We start from the raw sequence: 24,829 nt of genomic DNA, 5'->3' as shown, positions 1-24,829 counted from the left end.
TGTTGATAACTACATGGCTACCGGGGGGAAATAAACCACTGATCGAATCACCCAAAAACGTGCACAGCAGATCAAATCGGCAAGTGCGAGAGCAAGCAGAAACAAAAGAATGGCAGATCAGGATTAAACGACGGACTATTGGAATCCAAGTGGATTGGAACCATGCTCTTGGACAAGATTACGGTGGCCACTTGTACTGATCCCTAGACTGAAGATTTGTGAGCCACCCAGGAATAGGAACCCTTTGCTCAAGAACAAGTACAAGAACTACAAGGTCCCTCTCAGGAAAGTGAGCCAGGCTTCACAAGAGTGGGAGGGCAGCTCTATCACTATGAGGCCTTATATGTGACCCCAGGAGAAAGTCAGGCAAAAGTATTGATGCAGTGCCATGATAATCCCACTGCTTGCCACTCTGGAAAGTTCAAGACACTGCAGGAGGTTACATGTGAATTTTGGTGGCCTCAGATACGACATGATGTGGAAAAACATGTACAGACTTGACCTACATGTATGAAGGCTAGACTGGCAGGTTTACTGGAACCTCTGTCTGTGCCTGAGACACCTTGGAGAATAACGACTCTGAACTTCATAACAGACCTACCAATCTCATAGGGAAATACTAGCATCTTGGTCATGGTAGGCATGTTCACTAAAATGGCTCACTTCATTCCTCATACTGGCCTCCCTCCCGCCAAGGAAACTGCCCAACTATTTATAAAACAAATATTCCAGTTGCACCACCTCCCCAACAGTCTGGCCTCAGATCAAGGCCTCAATTTACCACCCATTTCTGGTGTGCCTTACTTCAGTTGCTGCAAATTGAACTTTGATTATCTTCTGCCCACCATCCTCAGACAGATGGACAAACAGAGAAAGTTAATGTCATCCTTGAACAAAACTTCCACTGTTATGCCAACTACCAGTAGGACAACTGTGTGTCCTTGTTGCCTCTGGCAGAATTTGCCTATAACAACTCAGTGCTCTCATCCACCCAACAAATTCCTTTTTTTGCCAGCTATGGCTATCATCCATGCTCCTTTCAGAATCCCACCACCACACTAGCCATACCTGTGGCTACTGAATATGTTCAAGAGTTGCAAGGTGTGAAACAAAGGCTATAAGAACAATTGGAGAGAGCCAAAGCTGCCTACAAGTAGGCAGATGATCAACATCAGCAGCCAGGTCCAGAAATCCAGGAGGGAGATCAAGTATGGCTCACAACACGCTACCTACTGACCTCTACCTTGTGCCACAAGTTAGAAGCAAGAAGCATGGAACCATTCGAAGTGAAAGCACAAATCAACCCAGTGGCCTATTGACTACATTTGCCTGCCTCCATGCAGATTCACCCAATATTCCACCGTTCATGGCTGACTCTGGAGAAATGACCTCACCCCTAATGAGGAGTCTGAAACTCCTCCCGCACCAGTACTGCTCAATGGACAAGAAGAGTACGAGGTTGAACAAATCCTTGATTCTCACTGTCACAGGGGGAAGCTACAGCACCTGATCCATTGGAAAGGCTTCGGATCAGATAAACGTTCCTGGGAAGCAACTTCTGATGTCTATGCTCTGGATTTGATGAGGTGTTTCCATGGATGTTATCAGATAAACCTAAACCTCAGAGATGGGGGAGGCCTTGCGTGGGAGAGGCGATGTCATCAACCCCATGGAGCATTCCTGGAGTGATCAAGAAGAAGAACGTGCAGAATGGGACCCAGGAGAGGGTCCCAGTGACTTGCAACAAGAAGGTGCTGAAGCAAAAGGCTTCAGCACTTCTGACAGGGACAGCTCCTCCCCCTCAGCTCCAGTTACAACAGAGGACTGCTGCCTGGCTAGGAGCCAGCCCCTTCTCCTCCCCTCCACCCCCTTCTCCCAAGCTGCCACCACCACGCACACCACCTGTAGAGAATGAGGATCTCAATGAGGTGCCACTGCCTCCAGACACGCTGCGTCGGCAGACACAGCTGGCCCACACTTTTCCAACTAGGAGAAGCGTTCACTTGCTCACGCATTCCCATTTGGTGACACCTTCCCAACACAAGTAGAAAGAGTCCACCCTGAACCTATTTAAGGGTGATGGGGGGGTGTCTAACTGCAGTGGCAACATCTTAGCTTTGAGTACTCATGCCTAGTTTTGCTGCAGAATCCTGTGTAACCTGTAAGCTGATCCATGAAGCACTCTGGAGTTTCACATTAAATAGAACAGAGAAAAATATACCAGCAGATCTGAGTCTGGGCCAGGACACACTGCTGTCACTGTCTGTGGGAGAACTTTAAAATAGGAGATTAGCATTTTTTCTTTATATTGCTGTGATCCTGGTAACGCCCCCTTCACTTCCAGACACATAAAGGCATGATCCACACCTGTTTACTGTCTCAAATAACACTCATGGTGGTGGTTTCAAGGGGATCCCCCAAGCCGAGAAGCCATCTTGACTCTGAGTCATTCAGCTCCCTTCATTCCTGAGAAAGAGTCCAACTCCCTGCTCAATGCAGGAATCCAAGTTAAAGCATCCCCAACAGGTGGCTCTCCAGCTGCCTCTTGACGGCCTCCAGTATTGGAGAGCTCACCACTTAACTAGGTAACTGGTTCCATTGTCATACCACTTTTAACAGTTGGGATGTTTTTCCTGATGTTCCATCGAAATCTGGCTTCCCGCAGCTTGAGTCCATTATTCCATGTCCTGCACTCTGGGACAATCGAGAAGAGATCCTGACCCTCCTCTGTGTGGCAACCTTTCAAGTACTTGAAGAGTGCTACCATATCTCCCCTCAGTCTTCTCTTCTCAGGGCTAAACTTGCCCAGTTCTTTCAGTCTCTCCTCATAGGGCTTTGTTTCCAGTTCCCTGATCATCCTCGTTGCCCTCCTCTGAACCTGTTCCAGTTTGTCTGCATCCATCTTAAAGTGCAGTGTCCAGAACAGGATGCAGTACTGAAGATGAGGCCTAACCAGTGCCAAATAGAGGGGCACTAGTAGTTTGCATGATTTGGAAACCATATTTCTGTTAATGCAGTCTAAAATAGCATTTGTCTTTTCTGCAGCCATATCACACTATTGGCTCATATTCAGCTTGTGATCAACAACAATTCCAAGATCCTACTCGCATGTAGTATTGCTGAGCCAAGTATCCCCCATCTTGTAACTTTGCATTTGTTTTCTTTTCCTAGGTGTAGAACTTTGCACTTATTCCTGTTAAATTCCATTCTGTTGTTTTCAGCCCAATGCTCCAACTTGTCAAGATCACTTTGAATTTTGTTTCTGTCATCCAGGGTATTAGTCATCTGCAATAAGCATTCCCTGCACCTCCTCATCTAAGTCATCAATAAAAATGCTCAAGAGCATTGGGCCCAGAACTGAGCCCTGTGGTTTCTTGGTTAGGAATGGTACCTAGAGATATCTTAAGAAGATACAGCCAGCCCTGTAGCCAGCCCTCCTTGTTAGATGGGTCAGCCACATTTCGGGGGTGGTGGTGAGAGGCACACAGCACCAGTCAATCCACCCTTTGGTTGAGAGGATGTGAGGGCCAGGACAGGGAAGGGAAAGGCAGTGACCTTCCCTCTCAATCCTCCTCCATCTAGAGTGTGTTAATTTACATGAACAAAGTTTAATCTGTTGAATTGTCTCACCCTTTTTTGAGAGCTCCCCAGGAACACCAGACCCAAAAGCTTGACTTTGCCTATACCTACAGCCCCCTCTCACATGTGGTCTGTCCCTGTGTTCTGATTCTTCATGAACCCTGAAAGCGGTGATCCCACGACTCCTGAAAAAGCCCACCCTGGACCCATTGGTTTGTGACAACTACCGACCGGTTGCAAATACCCTCTACTTAGGGAAGGAGATTGAGAAGGTTGTGGTGCAGCAACTGCAAGTACTCTTGGATGAAATAGATTATCTTGACCCATCCCAGTCTGGGTTCAGGCTTGGTTATGGGACTGAATCAGCCTTGGTTGCCCTGATGGATGACCTTTATCGGGAGAAGGACAGGGGGAGTACGACCCTGTTATTCTTACTTGATTGCTCAGCGACTTTTGACACCATTGACCATGGTATCCTTCTGGGCCAGCCTGGTGAGATGGGTATTGGAGGAACTGTTTTACAGTGGTTCCAATCCTACCTGCAGGGTTGTTTTCAGAGAATCGCATTGGGTGATTGTCTTTCGGCCCCTTGGCAGTTGTGCTGTGAGGTGCCGCAGGGTACCATCGTGTCCCCCATGCTGTTTAACATCTATATGAAGCCCTTGGGAGCAGTCCTCAGGAGGTTTGGGTCGAGGTGTCAGCAGTACACTGACGATAGCCAGCTCTATTTCTCTGTAATTTCAGTCGGAAGAGGCCGTGGAAACCCTGGACCGCTGCCTGGACTCGGTTGTGGGCTGGATGAGGGCCAATAAACTGAGCCTGAATCCTAGCAAGACAGAAGTACTGTGGGTTGGTGGTTCCCGAGTTTGGATAATTGGTCAGTTGCCTGCTTTGGATGGGGTCATAGTCTCTCTGAAAGAGCAGGTCCGTAGTCTGGGGGTGTTCCTGGATCCATCTTTGTCGCTAGAGGCCCAGGTGACCTCTGTGTCTAAGAGTGCCTTTTACCAGCTGCGGCTGTTTCTGGACCAGGATAGCCTGACCACTGTTGTCCATGCACTGGTAACCTCCAGGCTGGGTTACTGTAATGCACTCTATGTGGGGCTGCCCTTGAGGTTGGTCCAGAAGTTGCAGCTAGTGCAAAATGCAGTGGTGAGACTGCTCACTGGGGCAGGGCACCGCCAACATGTCACCCCACTACTGAAAGAATTGCACTGGCTGCCCATTTGCTACCAGGCCAAGTTCAAGGTTCTGCTTTTGGTGTACAAAGCCCTATACAGCTTGGGACCAGAATACCTGAAAGACGGTCTTACCCCTTATATACCCAGTCGATCACTGCACTCTACAGGTGAGGGCCTCCTGCAGACACCATCTTATCAGGAGGTCCGTTCTGCACAACATAGGAAACAGACCTTTAGTGTGGCGGCACCTACCCTGTGGAATTCCCTCCCCTTGAATATTAGGCAAGCACCACCTCTGTTATCTTTTTGGCGCCTATTGAAGACTTTCCTCTTTCAACAAGCCTTTTAAGTTGAGACCTTGTCCCAGTCTGCATCTGTGTTGGAATTGCTTTTTAATATGTTCTTTAATTTTCTTTTTAAAATGTATTTAATCTTAGAAGATGTTTTGATAGCTTTTTTTAAGTAACGTTTTTGAAGATGTCTTGTTTTAAATGTATTTTAAAGTTTGTTTTTATGATGTTTTAATGTTTTTAGTGCTTTTGTTTGCTGCCCTGGGCTCCTGCTGGGAGGAAGGGTGGGATATAAATCAAATAATAATAACAACAACAACTGAACTACTTTGGTAAAGACAGTTAGCTCCTGAGCTTGGCTTTGATGCTGCATTTGGTATCTCCATTTTAGATTCCACATGAAAAACAAACTAGTCCATGCTATAAGCTTAGCGAAGGGCAGAGAGAAAATAAAAACTTTTGGGTGTGTTTGTTAATCCCTCGAGAGTCCCTCCTTCTAGTCTTGTTCCTGGCCTTTAGATTTTCCTTCCTGTTGGAAAAAGGAAAACTTTTTAACAGGCTGCTATACTAAGGACTAACTAAGCTACTGGGTTTTTTTAAATTGGTTACTGGATTGGTTTTTCTGTCCAGAAACCCTGAAAAGGCCTCATGCCAAGCTGCACATATTGGGAAAATCAGAAATTAGGTCTGAGTTACAAACTAGATCTCCAGCCAGCCAGCTAGCTAACCGTAGTGTACACAGCAATATTTCTATTCCTCTAGGGCTGTTTTCATCCTCTGAAATCAAATGATCAAAAAGAAGAAGAAATAAGCACTATGATTGAGAGTTTAGTGAGTGCTTTAAAAGAGTAAAGGGCAGCCATTTTTTCAGATCACTTTCACTTATCTCTTTATTTCACCCTTTAGCACTAAGCACCCAATCCTGCTCTACTCATTTTAATAACTGCAGAACAAATAAACCTTACTGCAGGCAAACAAGCATGCTTCTTTATTGCTGGCTAGATAGAGAACGCAACTGAAACTGATACTAAAAAGCAGAGCAAAGGAAAGTCCAAGGGGTGGAGTTTAACTGTAGCCCATAATACAAAGTTCTAATATTTAACTCTTCTCATATTACTATACAGGCTTTTTATTTTCAAGATCACCTAATTGATTATAGGGTGATTGTGGTCATGAAAAATCCACCCTCAGTCAGGGAAAATCTTGACTGAGCAGACTTTGGGGGGCTCTTCCAGATGAGGCTTTTGTTGTGCATTCACCCTGCCTTATTCACTGGATTTTTCAGCGGGTCCTATCCCTAAATTGCTCCTGTTCTTAGAACAAGCTATCATTCTTTAAATTGAGGTTGTCATTGACCATGGTATCCTCCTGGGCCACCTGGAGGGAATAGGAATAGGGGGCACGGTTTTACGGTGGTTCCGTTCCTATCTCTCAGACAGGCACCAACGAGTGGCATTGGGGGATGAGGTTTCAGACCCTTGGCCTCTCAATTGTGGTGTGCCACAGGGATCTATCCTCTCCCCCATGCTATTTAACATCTATGTAAAGCCGCTGGGAGCCATCATCAGGAGATTTGGGCTGCAGTGTCACCAATATGCGGATGACACTCAGCTCTATCTCTCATTTAAGTCCTCACCAGAGGTGGCTGTGGACACTATTTCCAAGTGCCTGGAGTCCGTAAGTGAATGGATGGGAGGTAATAGGCTGAAACGGAACCCCGACAAGACCGAGGTACTGCTTGTGGGAGACAAGAGACGGTTAGGAGATATTGACCTGGTGTTGAATGGGGTAAGATTGCCCCTGAAGGACCAGGCTCGCAGCCTCAGGGTCATTCTTGACTCCCAGCTGTCCATGGAGGCTCAGGTTTTGGCAGTGAGCCGGGCAGCTTGTTATCAATTACATCTGATAAGGAGGCTGCAACCCTACCTTCCTGCCCATCTGCTCCCACGGGTGGTACACGCCCTGGTCTCCTCTCGCTTAGACTACTGTAATGCGCTCTACGTTGGGTTACCCTTGAAGACGGTCCGGAAATTACAGCTGGTACAGAATGCGGCGGCACGGTTGATTAAGAACAGCCGCCGCCATGATCATATCACTCCAGTACTAGAAGATCTACACTGGCTACCAGTTGTTTACCGGGCCCAATTCAAGGTGTTGGTGTTAACCTTTAAAGCCCTACACGGTTTCGGTCCAGTTTATCTAAAGGAGCACCTCCAGCATCACCAAATATGCCGCCTGACGAGATCAGCCTCACAAGACCTTCTCTCGGTCCCACCAGTTAAAACAGCTAGGCTGGTGCGGACCAGAGAGAGGGCATTCTCGATTGTGGCTCCCACCCTCTGGAATTCTCTGCCATATGACCTTCGCCATGCCCTCTCCTTGGTAGGTTTCCACCGAGGATTGAAAACTTGGCTGTTTAGGCGGGCCTACGGGACTCCTGGGTAATCTGGTTTTAGTTTGTAAAGATGTGGGGGGGTGGATTAATTAGAGACTGATGATATATTTGTACTTATATGTTGTATTTTAATTTTTATGTACGCCGCCTAGAGTGGCCGTTAATTCGGCCAGATAAGCGGCTTAGAAATAAAATTTTATTATTATTATTATTATCATGTCACAAATTAAAAAGAAGACAATTTCCCAAAGAAATCCTGTTGGGTAGGCAAAGCACAGCTCTGAGGGGAGTGAAGCCCCCATTAGCACCCCCACTACAGGCTTAGACACCAGAACAATCTTTTTAGCTCAGAGGTTGAATGAGATATTACCCCAAAATAATGTACCAAACAGGTTTGTTAAGGGGACAACATTGAAGGAAAACATCAGAAGAGATGTTAGTTTTATAGATTCTTTGCTCACTTTGACAGCCAACCCAATTCCAGTGAGTAACAACTGACAGAGCGAAAACACACATGGGGTGGTCTACCTTTAAAGGCAGCAGCTTGGGAATAACAACAATTACCCATGTAAAAAAAAAGTTTTTCCTAGTAATACAATTCCGATATCTATACTACATTTTCAGAGTTTCATCAGTACGAAAAAGTTATAAAACCAAGACTGTAAAGAAAGGGCTGCATAGGAAGCCACTTTACACTGGATCAAACCATTGGGCATCTAGCTCAGTACTGCCTACCCTGGCAGGCAGCAGCTCTCTGGGGTTTCAGACAGGGTCCTACCTGGAGATGCTGGCAATTGAACCAGGCCTGTAGCCAATCTAAACATTTGGGGGGACTCAAGAGGGAGAAAGAGGGGGAAATCTGTAAAGAAATTAATTACTTATTTTTGTAAAAAAAAATAGGGGGCAGAAATTCAGCTGCAGGCCTGGACTGAACCTAGAACTTTCTGCAAGCAAAGCGATGCCCGCCTGCCCAGGGCAGCTGTGCAGGCTCTCAGACAGAGTGCAGCCACACTCCTCTTACGCTCCCTCCAACCCCGGCAGAAGTGACACCCACAGCCGTAAGGGAAGCACTTTTGAGGAAGGCAGAAAGAGAGTCCAGTTTATCTGTCTCTCCCCAGACTCTGGGAGCTTGCTTTTCTCCGTCAGCCCTACTGACCTGCACAATGAGAGGAAAATAGATACTGGCAACAGTTCGTCTTTTAAGGGTTCTTGATCCAGGTGCATTCTGATTAAGGATGAAATTTGCTGCCTAGTTCTGATGAATTCCCAGAATCCTGCTTTCATTGTTGACCTGCCCCTTCCCCCCCATTTGCTTTCGCAGTTGTCAATCTGCTGATTTTTTTAAACAAAAAAAACCATAATTTTAAACAAAAGTAGTTATGAAAATGCTTATGCTGTTCCACCTTTTTTTTCTATTTACATATCAACTAGGCAGATAATCACCTAAAATAGGAGGGATGTTAATGCATGTAAATGGCTATCATTATCACCTAAACAGCAGTTAAGAATACATTAGTTTAGAGGAAAGCCAATTACTAAGAGAATAATGTAATATTCAGTGTTGATTTTTTTTAAAAAAAAAACAAATCTGTGCCCATGACACCCACAACCCACCACAAGAAATCAGTGCTGGTCCAAAAAGATAGTAGATTGTTGGTTTATGTTGAAATCCGGTACTAAGTCTGATTTATTTATTTATTTATTTATTGCACTTGTATACCGCCCCATAGCCGAAGCTCTCTGGGCGGTTTACAGCAATCAAAAACATTAAAACAAATACACAATTTAAAAACATATTTTAAAAACAATTTAAAACACAATTTTAAAATTCAAAACAATATAAAAACAATTTAAAAACACATGCTAAAATGCCTGGGAGAAGAGGAAAGTCTTGACCTGGCGCCGAAAAGATAATAGTGATTTAGCGGATATTCTCCCTCATCCCTAGTTCTGATTGACAGCTGTCTCTAACACAGCTGATCACACGATAGCCACATCTGGCTAGGGGTGTGCTAGAATTCGGATTTGATACCAAACTTTCCATTAATTTGCTTATTCTCAGTCGCTGAGGGTTGGATTTGAATGGAGCAGATTTCCACAGCTATTTTTGAAAATGGACTTTTTTAAAAAAAACTGACTCTAAAACATTGATTGCAAGAGTGATAATTTATCAATATTCCTTCAAGATACTGATATTTTTTCAGAACAAGAAAAATAACGGACTGGTAAAAGTAGCAGCTAGCAGATACAGAACAAACTCAAATCGATGCCAGCCTGTCAGGTCAATGGAATGCTTTTGAACTGGCACAGATCCCATCGCTACATCTGGCAGAGTGCAGAGCTTGACACCTTTGGAAATTGGGAGACAGGCTATCCCGGTGTTAACTATGAAGGCATGACCTCTCCACCTGGCCAGGATGGAGGACCACAACGCTGAGAAATTTCAAAGAGACAGACAAGCACAGGGCAGGACTGTTTTGCCATTACTACTTCAACTCTGAAAATGCAGTACAGATATCGGAAGTGTATTACTAGGAAAAACCTTTTATATTACATGGGTAAGGGCACAAAATAAATTTTACAAATAAAAGTGAGGCTTTTATTATTTATTTGTTTATTTATTTTGTCACTTTTTAAAGCAACAGGATAAACACACTAGCATGGCTAAGCTCTTTTCCATAATAGCCAAATGTCCACCTCCCCGCAAAAAGAGCGAGTCATCTTCTCTTAAGTGAAATGTTTGCAAGGTTTACTTTATAAAGTCCAGGAGATGCAAAATTATAGAGGTTATTCTGTAGGGAAGCACGTGTGGGGAAACGCCAATATTTTCTCTGACATGTAATAAAGTTATTAGCTTTCTCGTATGTTTTGTTGTTATTTTGATGCATCTAGAGCAAAATATCTAATATCACCAGATTTTCATCAGGCATTTGCTGTAAAGTTTTGCTTGGGGCTGCCTGTTGTTTCTCATCACAGATTTAATTGCGCTAGAGGTGCTGCCCATCTGCTTATCCTCTACCGTAACCCAGCCATTTTTTCTGCTGTTTTTCTAAGAAATGCTGCCAGCCAGTGCTGTTGTTTGGCATTCCAACTCTGGTTAACAAATACATTTGAAAGGCCAATTACCTTCTATAAACATGATTATCCATTTTCCCCATCTGTCGTCTGCCTGCCCCCCACCCTCCTCAGCGTCTTCATAGGCAAGGCTGGAAGCTGCTTCCTGCGGGGGGGGGTGGAATTTAATTCAGAAACCAGTGTGGAGGAAAGGGTTAAAAAGCCCTCCCCCCCCTCCAGCTGTGATTTTATTTAACCCATGGCTACCCGTCTGACCCTCCCGCACAGCTTTTATTAGGGGAGCCTGCAACCTTGCCCTTGCAGGGAGGGGGAGGCATCCCTTCTGTGCCTCTGCTATTGTCTCACTGCATTTAAGGGCTTTTCTGTGGATTTCATTCAACACAATCCACATGTCACTGTGGGCCAATTGAAATCAATGGAACTACAGGGCATTGTCAATAATCCAAGTATTTCATGGTTGAAGACTGCAGGGGGGGCAGAGGGAACGCCACGGCACTTTATTTTACTTTCTTGAGACTTTTCAAAAGACTCATAGGAAGGAAGGGGGGCTTGCCTGGAAGGGACCAGGCACCAGAGAAGTTTGGGGGGGGGCAGGCAGACAGGGAGGGAGAAGATTAAATTGCAAGAGAAATACACCATGGAGATTTCTGGAGCCTGGGAAAAGGAAGACGGCGGAGGATGGTCAGAAAAATTGCCTGGCACAAGACTAAATAAATCTGACAGTCAGATGGCAGAGGGAAGATGCAGAGCTCTTGGGTGCTTTTCAGGTGCAAAGTGACAAATGGTGCAGAGAGTCAGGTGGCCCCAAATGGATTCCCTCTTACTGTGAGCCCTTGGCACATCCTCACCCACTCTCTTTTGGTCCAGGAGCTCTTCGTCAACCTTGGATTCTGCTTGAAGAGCCACCCCAAAGGCTGCTCCTTAATTGGCCAATGGAGTCCCTGCTGAGTGACAGCCATCCCCCCCCCAACCACCTACCTTCCACTGAGTTCCTCCCTAGGGTTGCCAGGTCAGAAGCATCCCAAACCCTGAGATTTCAGGGGCGGGCCCTAGTGATGTCACAGGGGCAGGCCATAGTGATGTCATGGGGCGGGCCATAATGATGTCATGGGGCAGGCCCAAGCGATGTCACAGGGCCGAGCCTTAGTGATGTCACAGGGGCAGGCCCTAGTGATGTCATTAAGCATGATACATTAAGCATCAACCACACTTGCTTGGAGCATACAATTCAAACAAAAACATTTCTCTGATTGGAAATTAGGATAAAACTCTTAGCTAAAAGATGGAGCCTGTGTAGGCAACCCCCTCCTGCCCCTACCTTTTAATATGGCTGCTCCAAACTTCTTTACAGTTTTGACCCTTCAGAAAGAGGTCTGAGAAATGAGTAAGAGTTAAGAAGAAGATTCTCTACCCTTTTCTGTCTACCCTGTGGGCTGCTATAAACTCACTTTGACAGCCAACCCAATTCCAGGGAGTAATAACTGACAAAGAGAAAAAACACATGGTTTTTTTTCACAGGCAGCAGTTTGGGAACAACAGCAATTGCAGCCACACTTCCCCGTATGTGAATTCTCTTTTCCACTATTGGGCAAGAAACAAACCATCATGCAACCCACAAGGTGCATCATCAGTGGGTTTAAAGGGGTTGAGCTGAGCACATGGAACCACTGTTGTTGCTTCTATGGATGAAAGGGAGTGAGGATAAGGGAAAATGAAATGCAAATAGAAAAAGAAAATGACAGTGATGATTTCCTAAATGCAATACCATACCAACCACAACAAGATTCCTATGAGTAATACAGAAAACTCAGCATCCCACAACCAGTCAGGATTCCTAATCAAAACTAAAAACTAAAAAAATCCTAGCAGCCAGTCAGCCAAAGTCACAGAAATATCCATGCAGTACAACCTAACTCAGGGGCTGCAGTTAGGGCTGCAGTTAATGCAGAATATTGCGGCATGGTTGCTGACTTGAGTGAGACCCTATTAGCACATAACACCTCTGCTCTGAAATCTGCACTGATTGCCCATTTGCTACCAGGCCAAGTTCAAGGTGAGCTTTCCAAGTTACGGGTGCCACAAAGTACTTGTTCTGCTCTTGTAAGAAATCGATCCTTTTGTGTGGCAGCACCTACCCTTTGGAACTCCCTGTCCATTGACATTAGGCAGACACCTTCATTGTACTCATTTGGCACCTGCTAAAAACAGTTTTGTTTAGGCAAGCCTACCCAGGCATGTAGAAACTATTATGTTTTTAATCTGTTCTTTAACTTGTTGGTTTTATTATTTTGAATGTTTTTATATACCTGCCTTTAATTGTTTTTGCCAATAATTTTATTGTTTTAATTCCTTATGTAAACTGCTTTGAGATTTTTTACAATAAAGCAGTATATAAATGCTATAAATAAAATACATATATACATTTGGGGTCTCTTTCCACTTTTAGGAACAAAGGAATCTACTTGATCCTGACTCAGGTTATTTGATACCATCTAGCTCAATATGGATCACATGGACTAGCATTGGCTCTCCAGGATTCCAGGCAATAGTCTTTTCCTGGAAGCTGAATTTTGGACCTTTGCATGCAAAGCATGTGCCCTGCCACTGAGCTACAGCCTTTCCCCGGTTTAAAAAAAGTACATTTTAAAATTGTTCTTTTCAATTCACTAATGAATGCACATCATACCTATGGCTGATCCACACCATTAGTTTAACGGACATTAAATACACATTTGAAGCACATGAAGCACACCACCGAATCATGGGAACTGTAGTTTGTTAAGGGTGGTTGGAAAAATAACTGTGAGGGGAAACTACAATTGCCAGGATTCTTTAGGGGAACTTGTGTGCCTTAAATGCAAGGTGGATGTGCTTTAAACGTATTGTGTGGATCTATTTAATAAACTTTGCCTACATGTAAATCATTTTAATTAATTTTTTTAAATGGAAATGAGCTATAAAGTTTACTGGGTGACCATGGGCTACTCACCATCTCTCAGCCTAATCTGTCCCTCAGGATGAAAACAAGAGGGGAACCATGAACACTCCAAGGGCACACTTAAAATGTAGAGGAAATAATAATGTACAACTATAGTGTGAAATCAGATACTTATTGGGAAATGAAGTATGAAGAAATATTTATATAACCATGACTGTCAAAGATGTTTATTATTTACACAACCTGTAATGATATTTATAGTGCAATCCTATGATTGTTTACTCAGAAGCAAGTTCCAATGTACTCAAATGGGACTTACTCAAACAGGGAAGTGTCCACAGAACTGTAGCCTCAAGTGATAAGGAACTTCATTCACCCAACCCAAAATTCGGAATCACGCCACTTTAAGCTGTGTTGCAACTTTTATACTTGTTTTTATGGTTATTGGATTTTAAAGGGATTTATTTCTTGTTGTGAGCTGCCTTGGTTTCCAATCACCAACCCTATCTCACAGGGTTGTTGGAAAGACTCCATATACACACACACACAAGAGATGTAAAACTACATAGACCCCATATAACAGTTTATTGTCAAAACCAGCTGGTCATTGCAGAACATTTTTTTAAAAAAAAATCAGTATTAGTTTCCTACATAATAAAAGCAGTGATACCTATGTAAGCCCTGCCTGATTGATTTAAAAACAGGACTGGAGGAGAAGAGAAAGATTTACAACACAAACACAATTCTTTGCTATGTTCACTCAAAAGTCCCATTAATTTACAGCACAATCCTAACCATGTCTACTCAAAAGTAAGTCCTACTGAATTCAGTGGGGTTTACTCCAGGTTTGTGGGATTAGCATTGCAGCTTTACTCCCAGAAAAGCAAGTATGGGATTAAAGCTTCATATTGGGAAGATTTTCAAAACATTGCCCTGTTCAACATCCCAGGAAAATTTAAACTTGTTTGACTCCTGCACACAAGAGAAAGACTTTGGGTACTGCTGAAAGCTACACACTTACTCAATTTATAAGATTTTCAGATAAACAGGAAAAAACAACAGTTTTCTACCTTTGCAGAGGGGTCTAGGTACTGCCTGGAGGCCCAGAAATCCCTTGTCAATCACAACCCTGACTTCGCCTATTGGCTACAAACCTGAAAGAGTGGGATTAGAGCAGCCAACTATGAGATCATTTCATGATGTGGTGGGGGGCAGCTGACTTTTTGGTGTATATCTCATGAACCAGACCATCTAGAAACCTTTTTTTTTATGAAAGCTGAGAGTCCAGAGATTAAGGTGACTTACCTGGAGACCCAGGGAGGACCCCAAAAATCCAGAGTCCCTGGATGAAAACAGAACACCCGGCAACCCTATTCCTCCACTTCCCCCACCCCCACACTGTCACAGTGAACTGCATCCAAAAATCAATACAGATTATTTCAACTAGCCAGGGTTTGCTAGTAATATCTAGTTTGTATTTCTAGGATGAGTGGCACAAGAAACACTTATTTCATTCCCCACAATAATTCACCCCAATCAGAAGGAGCACAGCAAGGGCAAGAGCATCCTCCAGCTGCTGATTACATCAAAGGTTTGAAGCACAAATTCAATTTTATGATGTTAATCTCGGCCTGCCACTCAGAAATTTTCTCGGAGGGATACGATTTTTCTCTGAATTTCATTTTAAGAATGATTTTCTTCTTCATCAATCAATGAAGACATGTTTTTATAAAAATACTCTACCTTGGTAGAATTCAATTGGCCATCTCAAGCCCTTTTGGTGACACAATATTAATTAAAATAGTTTAAGTTGCTCCTAAACTGGGAAACAGGGCAGTGAAAGCAGAAGCATCTCAGAACGTTTCTCCTAGAAGTATGCAACAGGCAACCAAAGACCCCCCCCCAGGCTCTGCCTTGCCCTATCATAATTTAACTGCTGCTACTACATATATATTCATGGAGGAGGTGGGCAGGAAGGGGAGCGGAGGAGATTGGGTGGGTGGGCACTGGGCAGAGGGGAAGCCCCTTTCCTTTCCAAAGGGACAACATTGTCAACAGTATCATTGCTTTACAGGGTTCCCCCACCCTTTTATGCTGGAGCAGGCACATGTAGCTTCCCACCCAAATTTAAACCAAAACTGTCCCTGGCCACATCCACACCAGGCCTTTATTTCACTTCAGTCATCACTTTCCCCAAAGAATTCTGGGAAGTGTAGTTTGGGAAGGGGGCTGAGAGTCGCTAGGGGAGGCCATTCTCCTCACAGCGCTGCAATCCCCAGAAGAGGGACTGATTGTTAAACCCCTCCGGCCGCAGGAACCCTGTCAGGAGAATGGGGGAGTGGATTTTTTTTCTTGTTTTACACTTTGAACTCTCAATTCTCTCTGACTGTTTTGTGTATCGCCATGAAAATTGAGAGGGTTGTTAAGCAAGCATTTCTGAGTTAAGGACTATAAGTTTTGTAAGGTTTTGTTTTGAAATGAGCTTATGGGAAGGATCAAATGGCATGGGGGGTATTTTCAATTTAACACGGCAGAATGCGAAAAATCCATGCTGACAATAGTATACAGAGGCAAATTCAGAGGTGCAGGGTCCTTCACAGTAGTCCCAGCCATGTCTCCTCACAGCTACATCCCTTTCCCTCACCTCTCTTGCTCTCCCTGTCATCTAGCAAGTCCACACTCCACTACAACAGACATCCCTAAGAGCCAATCAGCATGAAGGGACTCAGTAGCTCAGTGTTAGCTACTGAGAATAGCCTTCTCAGTGGCTGACTTACCTCCTTTCACTCTGATTGGCTCCAATCAGCCCCAAAGGCCAAGGACTCTTCTCAGTGGCTAACATGCTCCCCTTTCATGCTGACTGGCTCATACACAGGGACCTGACTGAGGTCCTGCTCCCAACAATGGAAGGGGTCTACACCCTCCGTGACCCCTGACGACTACACTCCTGCCCACACAAAGTGCAAACTGAATACTCAATAAAATACCTTCCTGCAAATTAAAAGGAGCCCATCTGTTCAGCAGCTCTTCCCAAGAGTTATTTATACATTCTGGACTTAAGCAATTTTTTTAAAGGTTAAAAAGAATAAATGATTACAATTCCATTGTGAGGGCTGAATGACTCAGCTCCAAATCTAAGGCTGTTAAGAAAGACTGTCTTTGACTCTCAGGAATGTATTTTGCAATGGATGTCACTAAACACCTTAGAAATGTGTTGGGAACACAGAAGTGTTCCAGAAAGACAAGCAACATTTCTCGTGGGTGGTTTGCACACCAGACAGGAAGCAAAGCCTGAGGCAACACACTTGCCTGTCAAGCCAAGCTAACATCTCCATGAATGGGAGGGGGGCTGCCTAGCCCAGGGGAAGGGTGCTATCAAAACTCCACCTAAATCTGGAGCGGAATTCCCAGCAAATGTGTATGGTCCTCCTTAGCAAAACTTCTGAAGAATTCTGAAAACCAGCTTGGAAGTGAAACATAGGCATCTTCAGAGAAGTCACAGGAGTTTAGAAGACTTCTCGGGGTGGGGGGAGCAATTCCCACATACCACATCCCAGGGTTTCCCACATGTTCAGTATTTGATGAGATAATTGCTTGAAACAAGCATGGCATTTTGTCCTGAATGCAAGTTCTGAGAACTGCCTGTTGTTGGTGTCCCCAGAACTGAGAGATTTTGCGCCATCCTTATTTAGCTTGTTCTATACAGGAGGGAGGGGCTGGCCCACATACACAAACAGAGAGAGAGAGAGAGAGAGAGAGAGAGATGCCTTTTAATCCACTCTGTTGTGCAGATATTGTTTCTGGGGTTGAGATATTAAACGGAGATGTTCTGGGATAAGCTTTCTGTGGCTGTAAGTGGACTTCTGCTGAGCATTTTTGCTGAGGCTCATGTCATGCATTATCCCAAACACTTAAACTTACAGATGAGAACTCAGATTTCCACAAGCTTCAATAGACCAAAACAACCCCTTGTCTGATGAGAAGGACCGCTTGGTCTGGAGGTCAGAGCAGGTGACAGCTCACCTGCTGCTCTCCAGATGTTGTTGGACTGCCACTGCAGCCTTCCTCCTCCTCCTCCTCCCTGACCATTGGCCACTCCAGGACAGCTGGAGTCCGAGCCCAAGGAAATCTGGAGGGCCACAGCAGATTTCCCACCCCTGGACCAGAGGACTCTGTAGGCAGCTTTGGGTGAGCAAATGGCTGTTGTTCTTCTGTGCCACTCGCTCCTGAAGGAAGCTGCACAATGTCCCCCACTCACCCACCCACCCACCCACCCACCCACCCAATAAATAAATAAAATAAAAGACCTTGGAAGCTGGTCAAAAGTCAACCAAGTGAGAAGACCTCAAAACACTTCCAGTGCTAAAGCAACAGCAACAGCAGGTGTGTAGGAAAGCCCCAGGACCCTCCCTGTGACCTTCAGCTCCCTTTACTAAGTCCTGCCAAGCTGATCCTACAGGCGATGTTTTGGTTCCTACTACACAGAAGCTGCCTGTCATGTTGAAACTGTACACAAGAGCTGGATTTATTGCCTGCCAGAAAGAGACAGCAGCAGGCACACTGTGGGCAGCCCTCCTGAAATGCACCCCCTCTGTTAGCAGGGGAGGAGGGAAAACTGAGCCCGCACATTATGGCTGTGAGCCCACAAGCAAAGTGCAGCGAAGTGTTTCCATTGGCCGCCCCTGGAGGGGGAACCGCTGCTCCACCGTGAAATCTCTTAGAAGCTGAATTAGTTTCTTTTAAAAAACGCACTCGGGCTGCTCCCACCCAGTTTTACAGGAAAAGGGGCGGGGTTTGACTAGGCTCGTCTGCCCCCCTTTTCAGAAGGAGGCGTGGAGATGCCACACTGGAACCGGCAGTACAGGGACCGTGTCTGTGCCCTTTATGTGACTCCTGAGTCTGGACTGGCCCAGCCACCTGGAGTCGCCGCTCTCCTTTCCTGAGTCCTCTGCCCGTCCAGGGGAAGGAATTGCACCCCTCCTCCCCCACCAGCACCACCCAGACCCTACTGCCCTCCCCTTCTCTCTGGGGGCATCCACTGCTTGGGGTAAACAATCGGCAGGGGTGACTCTTTCGCTTTGCAATGCCTGGTGCACAAGGACAGTGCCTGCCTGCCTAGAGAAGAGGAGGAAGGCCCGGTGGCCGGCGCAGGGTGCAGCTGGCTGTCATGCCAAGTGGGCAGCCACTCTGGGACAAAGATTAACACTCCCTAGCCAGCATCTTTTCAAGTTGAGCCACAGCTTATAAGCATTCAACCTTCCTCCCCAAAAAACAGTTTGAAAGCCAGAGGTTAAGTAGTAACCCTAGAGAAGAGAGTGTCTCTTTACACATGCAGAGTGCTGGCAGGTGCAAGCCCCAGAACCTCTCTTTTTTGAAAGGAAGCCCAAGGGAAAACAAATGCTCGCCACCTCAAGCCCACATCACTCTCTCTGGGGACAGCCCCTCAGCGGCACCGACAAAGAAAGACCCCAAACTCCAGGCTTCTGTTGCCTTGGCAAGCGGAACGGATTTGTTCCCAGCAAAAGCCTTCCGCCTCTTCCGAAACTAGCCAAGGCGGACTCCAGACGCTGCCAGACGCTGGAAGTGAAGAGAGAGCCGGAAAACTCTTGCCAGCTTCCTGGCCCTTGCTCCACTGCTAAGGACAGGCAAGCCTGGCTTGGGCAGCGCGCGCCTTCCCAGAGAGGCCAAGCACAGCGCGCGCGCCCCGCGGTGCCTCCGTCTGCCTTTCCCCCGCCCCTCAAGGCCCGGAGGCGGGCACAGGGCCCGGGGGGGCTGCTCGAATGGTCCCCGATGCCCTCCTGCGCCCAAGCCGCAGCCCCGCAAGCAAAGCCCCGTGGTAGCCGCGGGAGGGCGGGCAGCCGGCTCTTCGCCCTGCCGGAGGGCTCCGCAGGGCACCAGGTGGGTTACGAGCCCCGCGGCTCAGAGGGGAGCCCTCCCGCGACCCTGAGTCGGGGAGTTCCGGCGGCAGAGAGCCTGGGTGGGTCCGCGGCCCGACTCACCAGCGAGGAGGCTCTTCGGGGGGCGCGGGGCGGGCCTCCCGGCGTCTCCGGGGCTCTTCCCTCACCTTCGCCGGACGGCTGCTCCGGGGCACAGGCTGGCAGAGCGCGCCTCCCTCCGCCGCGATCCGGCTGTGCTGACGGCTCTCTCCGCTCGCAGAGCGGAGTTCGCGCCTGTTCCTCGCCCGGGAGAGGCGCGCTCCACCCTCGCCTGCTCTGGCAAGGGCTGGCCTCGCCCGAGGGCCCGGCCGGCGGGAACTGGGCTCTGCCTGCCCGCCCCGTCCGAAGCCCGCCTCGCCTCGCCTCGGCTTGCCCCGCGGCTCTGGGAGCCCTTGTGCGTCCCCGCCGGAGCCTGCAGCGGGGAAGACACGTAGCTGCCCCGGCAATGGGGCGCACGCTGCCCGCAGCCTCGCCCGGACGGGACGCGCCTCCTCGTCGCCCCTCCGAACCGGCGGATGCGTCAGGTTCGCCGCAGAAGGCTGGCGCTCCAATGGCCGCAGTTAATGTTGGGCCCGGGAGCCGCACGAAGATGCCTTCCCTCCCCGCCGGGGCAGAGTTCCTTCCCAGAGGGCCAAGGAGGAAGACCTGAAACGCAGAAGCTCGCCTAGAATGATGGCGGACCTCAGGCCAAGGCCAGATTCGCGGCCTAGGGGTCACAGGAGAAAGGCAGCCATCGAACCCAAGCGCCTCCTGCTTCTGGAACAGCCCTCCCTGCCGCTGCTCGGTGCCCCCGATGCTGCTGGGCTGCAGCTCCTAGCATCGACCCTGACCACTGGGCTTGCTGGCTGCGGAGGCTGTTCAGAGCTGGAGCCCAACAAGATCTGCAGGCTGCCAGGTCATGGAAGGCTGCTTCAGAGTCTTCTGGTTCAAACAACAGAATGAAATTCAACAGGGATAAATGCAATGTTCTACACCGAGGAAAAAGAAATCAAGTGCACAGTTATAAGATGGGGGATACATGGCTCAGCAATACGCCATGCGAGAAGGATCTCGGGATTGTTGCTGATTGCAAACTGGATATGAGCCAACAGTGTGATGTGGCTGCAAAAAAGGCAAATGCTATATTAGGGTGCATTAACAGAAGTATAGTTTCCAAATCTTGTGAAGTATTAGTTCCCCTCTATTCAGCACTGGTTAGGCCTCATCTTGGATACTGAATCCAGTTCTGGTCTTCACACTTTCAGAAGGATGCAGACAAACTGGAACAGGTTCAGAGGAGGGCAACAAGGATGATCAGGGGACTGGAAACAAAGCCCTATGAGGCATGTTGAGGACGGCTGAGGGGTTAATTTCCACCACACCATTTGACAAGCCTTGAGGATCTCTACTAAGGTTACCTTGCTGAACCACTTTCAGCTCACCAGCAAAGAGTTTTAAACAAATTGTAGATGGTCAGGGACATGAACTCATATACAAAATGAATCCTTCTCTTTCTCCCCCTCCCCAACTTCTAGCTTCCCATTGCGTACCTGTCTGGACAGATTCTTCTTTGCCTGAAGAACAATAATTAGTGGTTAACAACATTGCTGACAGATGCCAGCTCCACTGGAACAAACCAGTTTTTAGCTGAGATCCCACCAGGTCAAGAGCAAAGGATTTATTGTGTCATCTTTTGTATAAGGTAATGGAATATTGATGAAAAAAATCCTCTCTCATATTAATATTTTCTCTTGTTTTGGAAACAGAAGCAGAAGGCCTGTTCTCTGCCCCCCTCCCAATAAATCCTTCTGGGCATTTCTCATTGTTATTTATGAAAATAGAAATACTTTCACAAATTGGCACAGGACAAAAGGGAGGGGCGCATTCCTCCTTACGGCTTTATTTTAAAATTACAGCCGCCCCTCCCTAAAGCACAGCCTGCCTGCACCTTGCCTTGGGACTACTCAACGATGTGGCATAGGAGGCATGCCATTTTGCAGAGAAGAGCCTCAGAACAGGAGCCCAGTGGCACCCCCTGCCTCTCCACCCCCCTCCTTTCCTCACAAACAGAAGGCTAAAGTCCAGCAGCAGCCAAGGCCAGAAGCCCTTCAGGCTCAAACCGCCTTTGAAAGCAAAAGCCAGCTCGCCCTGCTGTTCAAAATGTATCAGTTAAACGCTTGTGGGGAGGAGAAATCAATGCTACTTGTTAAACAGTCAAAAACAAAAAATGCATAACAAATCAAAAACCAATCACGTCAACAAAGAATTCTGTATCATGTTTAAGAGCTCCTCCAGATGACCTATTTATTGAGCATCCATCCTGATTTACTTGCACAAAGCTTACGCAGTGGTTAGGCAATGCCTGCCCTATATTTATTTATTTAAGCCATTTCTATATCACTATATATATATAAAATCTCTAAGTGGTGTAGAGAAGATAAAACAACAGCAAATATTATAAAAATATACAATGAAGCCACAATACAAATGCACACATAATACAAATTAACAAATAAATATTAAAACAATTGCCTTGCACTTCTCCACTTCTTGCAACATCTCTCCACCTCCTGGCTCTCACCCAGGGCTCCACCCACCCACCCTGGCTCTCACCCAGGGTCCAACACACACAAATTGCCCCCAAAGTCTCACAAGCTTCGCAGGGGAATTATACAGGGCATTCATTCTGTTTTGTTAACAGGGAGGTTATACAGCAATGAGCATTCATCCTGCATTAATCCTGATTGGCTTGCAGGCTGTTTCCCAGTCTTCCCATTAGTCAATGGAGGCTGGCCTGCTAGGGCTACTGGGGCACAGCCCTCCCAAAGAGAATGTCAAACATTTAAAAAAAAACCTGCTGTCCGACACACATTTTATACTTCTATTTGAACTCAAAAGACGTTCTGCAAACATTTCTGTCAATCTACTCTTCTCTGGCCAATCAGGTTTCTGCACCACTCAGCCAATCCTAATCTAAAAGTATAGCAATGACAAAGAGATCCCTCCCATGTGTCTCTGGGCTGAAAACCTTGTGAAATGAGAGTCTCAGGACTGCAGCTTTTCAGCCCCTGTTGTGCAGGTTCCCCCTCCCTCCTGTTGTTATGAGGGCAATTCCATCCTCTGTATTGGACAAGGTAGAACTGCTTGAAGGCTAGTCCAATCATGCTCAGAGCTGTTTCTTTATAGATAGCCTGGAGAAAGGTGTGGTTGCTAATTTGAGCAGCTTGGGTTTTTTTATTAATATTTATTATGAGAAAGCAATGGTAAACACAGTGAGTCTTTTTCTATAATATATATTACTTAGTAATTTGCATTTTTGTGAAAGGGGAGGAGGACAAATAGTGGGTGGCTTTTGTGTTTGCAACTTTCAACACTTGTGTGTTATTGGAACGGCAGGATTTTTCTTTAGATACCATAAATGTGTGTGTGACTTCCGATCTGAGAGACGTAATAGCCTTTTTTTTAGGTTTAAAAAGGTGTGCGTGAGTTTGGTTGGCTACTGTGAGAACAGGATGCTGGAATAAATAGGCCTTTGACCTGATGCAGAAGGATCTTATACTGTGGTGATGATAAAATGTGCCATTTATACAAAGGATATCTGTTGTGAAAGCAGCTTATTAAATACAAACAGAGGTTCCTCATTGGTGAGACAGGTGCACTCTCTGTATGCTCATGCCGTTTATTTTTGAGAGGAGGCTGTGGCTTGTGAGGAGGAGTGCTGATAGTTAAATTACTTACGCTGCAATACACTTTGATTGGGTAGAATGTTGCGTGCACATTTTTCTTCTCAGTAAGCCAGTTGGCAAGAGACATCCACCTTGTCTGTATACCTTTCAAAAACAAGCACTCCAGAGGATCTGTAGACCCAACTTAAAAATCCACATCTCTGTTACTGGCTCATTGTGTGATGTTGAGTACATTACTCTGGCATCCTTTCAATCAAAGGGGTAGCCAATTTGCCATGGCTTACAACAGAAATGAAACAGTAGTCAAGTAGCATTTTAGAGACTCACAAATCTGTTACTCCATAATTTTTTACGGATTACCAAGAATTATGCATCTGTTGAAGAGGACTTTGGCCCCCAAAAGCTTACTGCACAATAAAAGGCTAAGCTACACGGTGGTTTACTGTGTGTTTGGTGCTACTCACATCTCTTTTAAATTTGTGTGGTTCACATGACATTACTGGCAAACAGAAGCTATCATGCAGTTTTCCCCCTGTAAATCCATACTAACCCAATCCACTGATAATAAGAAAAGGGAAGAAAGAACATTTTCACTCACTTTCTCTAGTGCTTGCAGATGCTTTGCTCCAATGCTTTTACGTGGGTATGTCAATCTTTTCCCTCTCCACTTCCACTCCCTCCTCTCTTCATTCATTTTATTTCCTGTAGGCTGACAAGCAACTTCCAGTTGCTCGCCTCCATTTTGCTGGGCTTTTTTTATGTTGCTGCAAACGGTGCCTTTATTTTCTCCCCCCCCCCCCCTAACTTGTGCACAAAAGCATAACAGTGCTCAAACAATGATTTGTATTTCAGCTGTATCCTACCAAGGAAAACACAGATGTTCGCACTTCCAGATGTTTTTTTTAAAGGAACCTATTGCACAGCTGGTAGAACAGATGAGCATGCTTGGTCACCTTAGCAACCAGCAGGAGTGCAAATGTATAATTAGAGGGTGATGCCACAAGGAAAAAGTGAGACTAATCCTCCCCAGAGGAATGCTTGCTTGTGTGAATGGGAAAAAGCTATTGGCAGCTAACAATGAGCAGGAAGTGTATTTCCTACCAAGAAATGCTCCCATGTAGATGAGCCCAAAGTTGTTGGTCTATAATTATATAATGATTTCCACCTGGCCTGGAAGGGCGGGGCCCTGTCTCTCTCCAGCTACAAAAGCAGCAACTGCTGAAGGGGCCAGAGACCGTGTGTGTATGTGTGCGTGAACCTGCTGCTCGGGATGTCTATAGACTACTGGGGTTTTGTTTTGTATTATATGTTATATTTTACTCTATGTTATATTTTAGTCTATGTACGCCGCCTAGAGTGGCCATTAATTCGGCCAGATAGGCGGCCTAGAAATAAAATTTTATTATTATTATTATAAGATCCTAGTACTGCTCTTTTTGTTATTTTGCTAAAATTGCACTGTGATCTACTTCACAGTGTTGTTATGAGGATAAAAAGACTGTAAAACACATTGGCAAACTTTAAATGCTTACAAAATGTAGGATGGTGCAGAGGAGAGCTCAGAGGAGAGCTCAGAGGAGAGCTCAGTGGGCAGAGCCTATATGAAGCATGGATTGCACCCAGGCAAGCTTGTCCAAGCTTTTTTATGATCTTGATTATTCCTTATTGATTGGCATTATGTCTCTATCCAGCCCACCTTTCCTGCAAGGAACTCAAGGTAGCATTAATGGGTCTCCTTTTCCCCATATTATCCTCACAGCAACAGCTGCTATA

At 46.0% G+C, this 24,829-nt stretch overlaps 1 protein-coding gene across 1 annotated transcript in view; it reads right to left on the bottom strand.

Annotated features, from left to right (window-relative positions):
• WDR72 (WD repeat domain 72) overlaps window positions 1–20,211 on the bottom strand; it is a 118,255-nt gene extending 98,044 nt beyond the window's left edge. The window contains exons 1-2 of the mRNA XM_061594949.1: window positions 20,131–20,211; window positions 19,520–19,930 (exon numbers count right to left, since the gene is read on the bottom strand). Coding sequence (XP_061450933.1) covers window positions 19,520–19,930; window positions 20,131–20,211 — 492 coding nt within the window. The remainder of the gene's footprint in view (window positions 1–19,519; window positions 19,931–20,130) is intronic.
• Window positions 20,212–24,829: the final 4,618 nt, after the last annotated feature.

The sequence above is a fragment of the Rhineura floridana genome, chromosome 14 (assembly GCF_030035675.1).
Source record: "Rhineura floridana isolate rRhiFlo1 chromosome 14, rRhiFlo1.hap2, whole genome shotgun sequence".
NCBI classification, from domain to species: Eukaryota; Metazoa; Chordata; class Lepidosauria; order Squamata; family Rhineuridae; genus Rhineura; species Rhineura floridana.
This window is presented reverse-complemented; position numbering and strand designations above follow the sequence as displayed.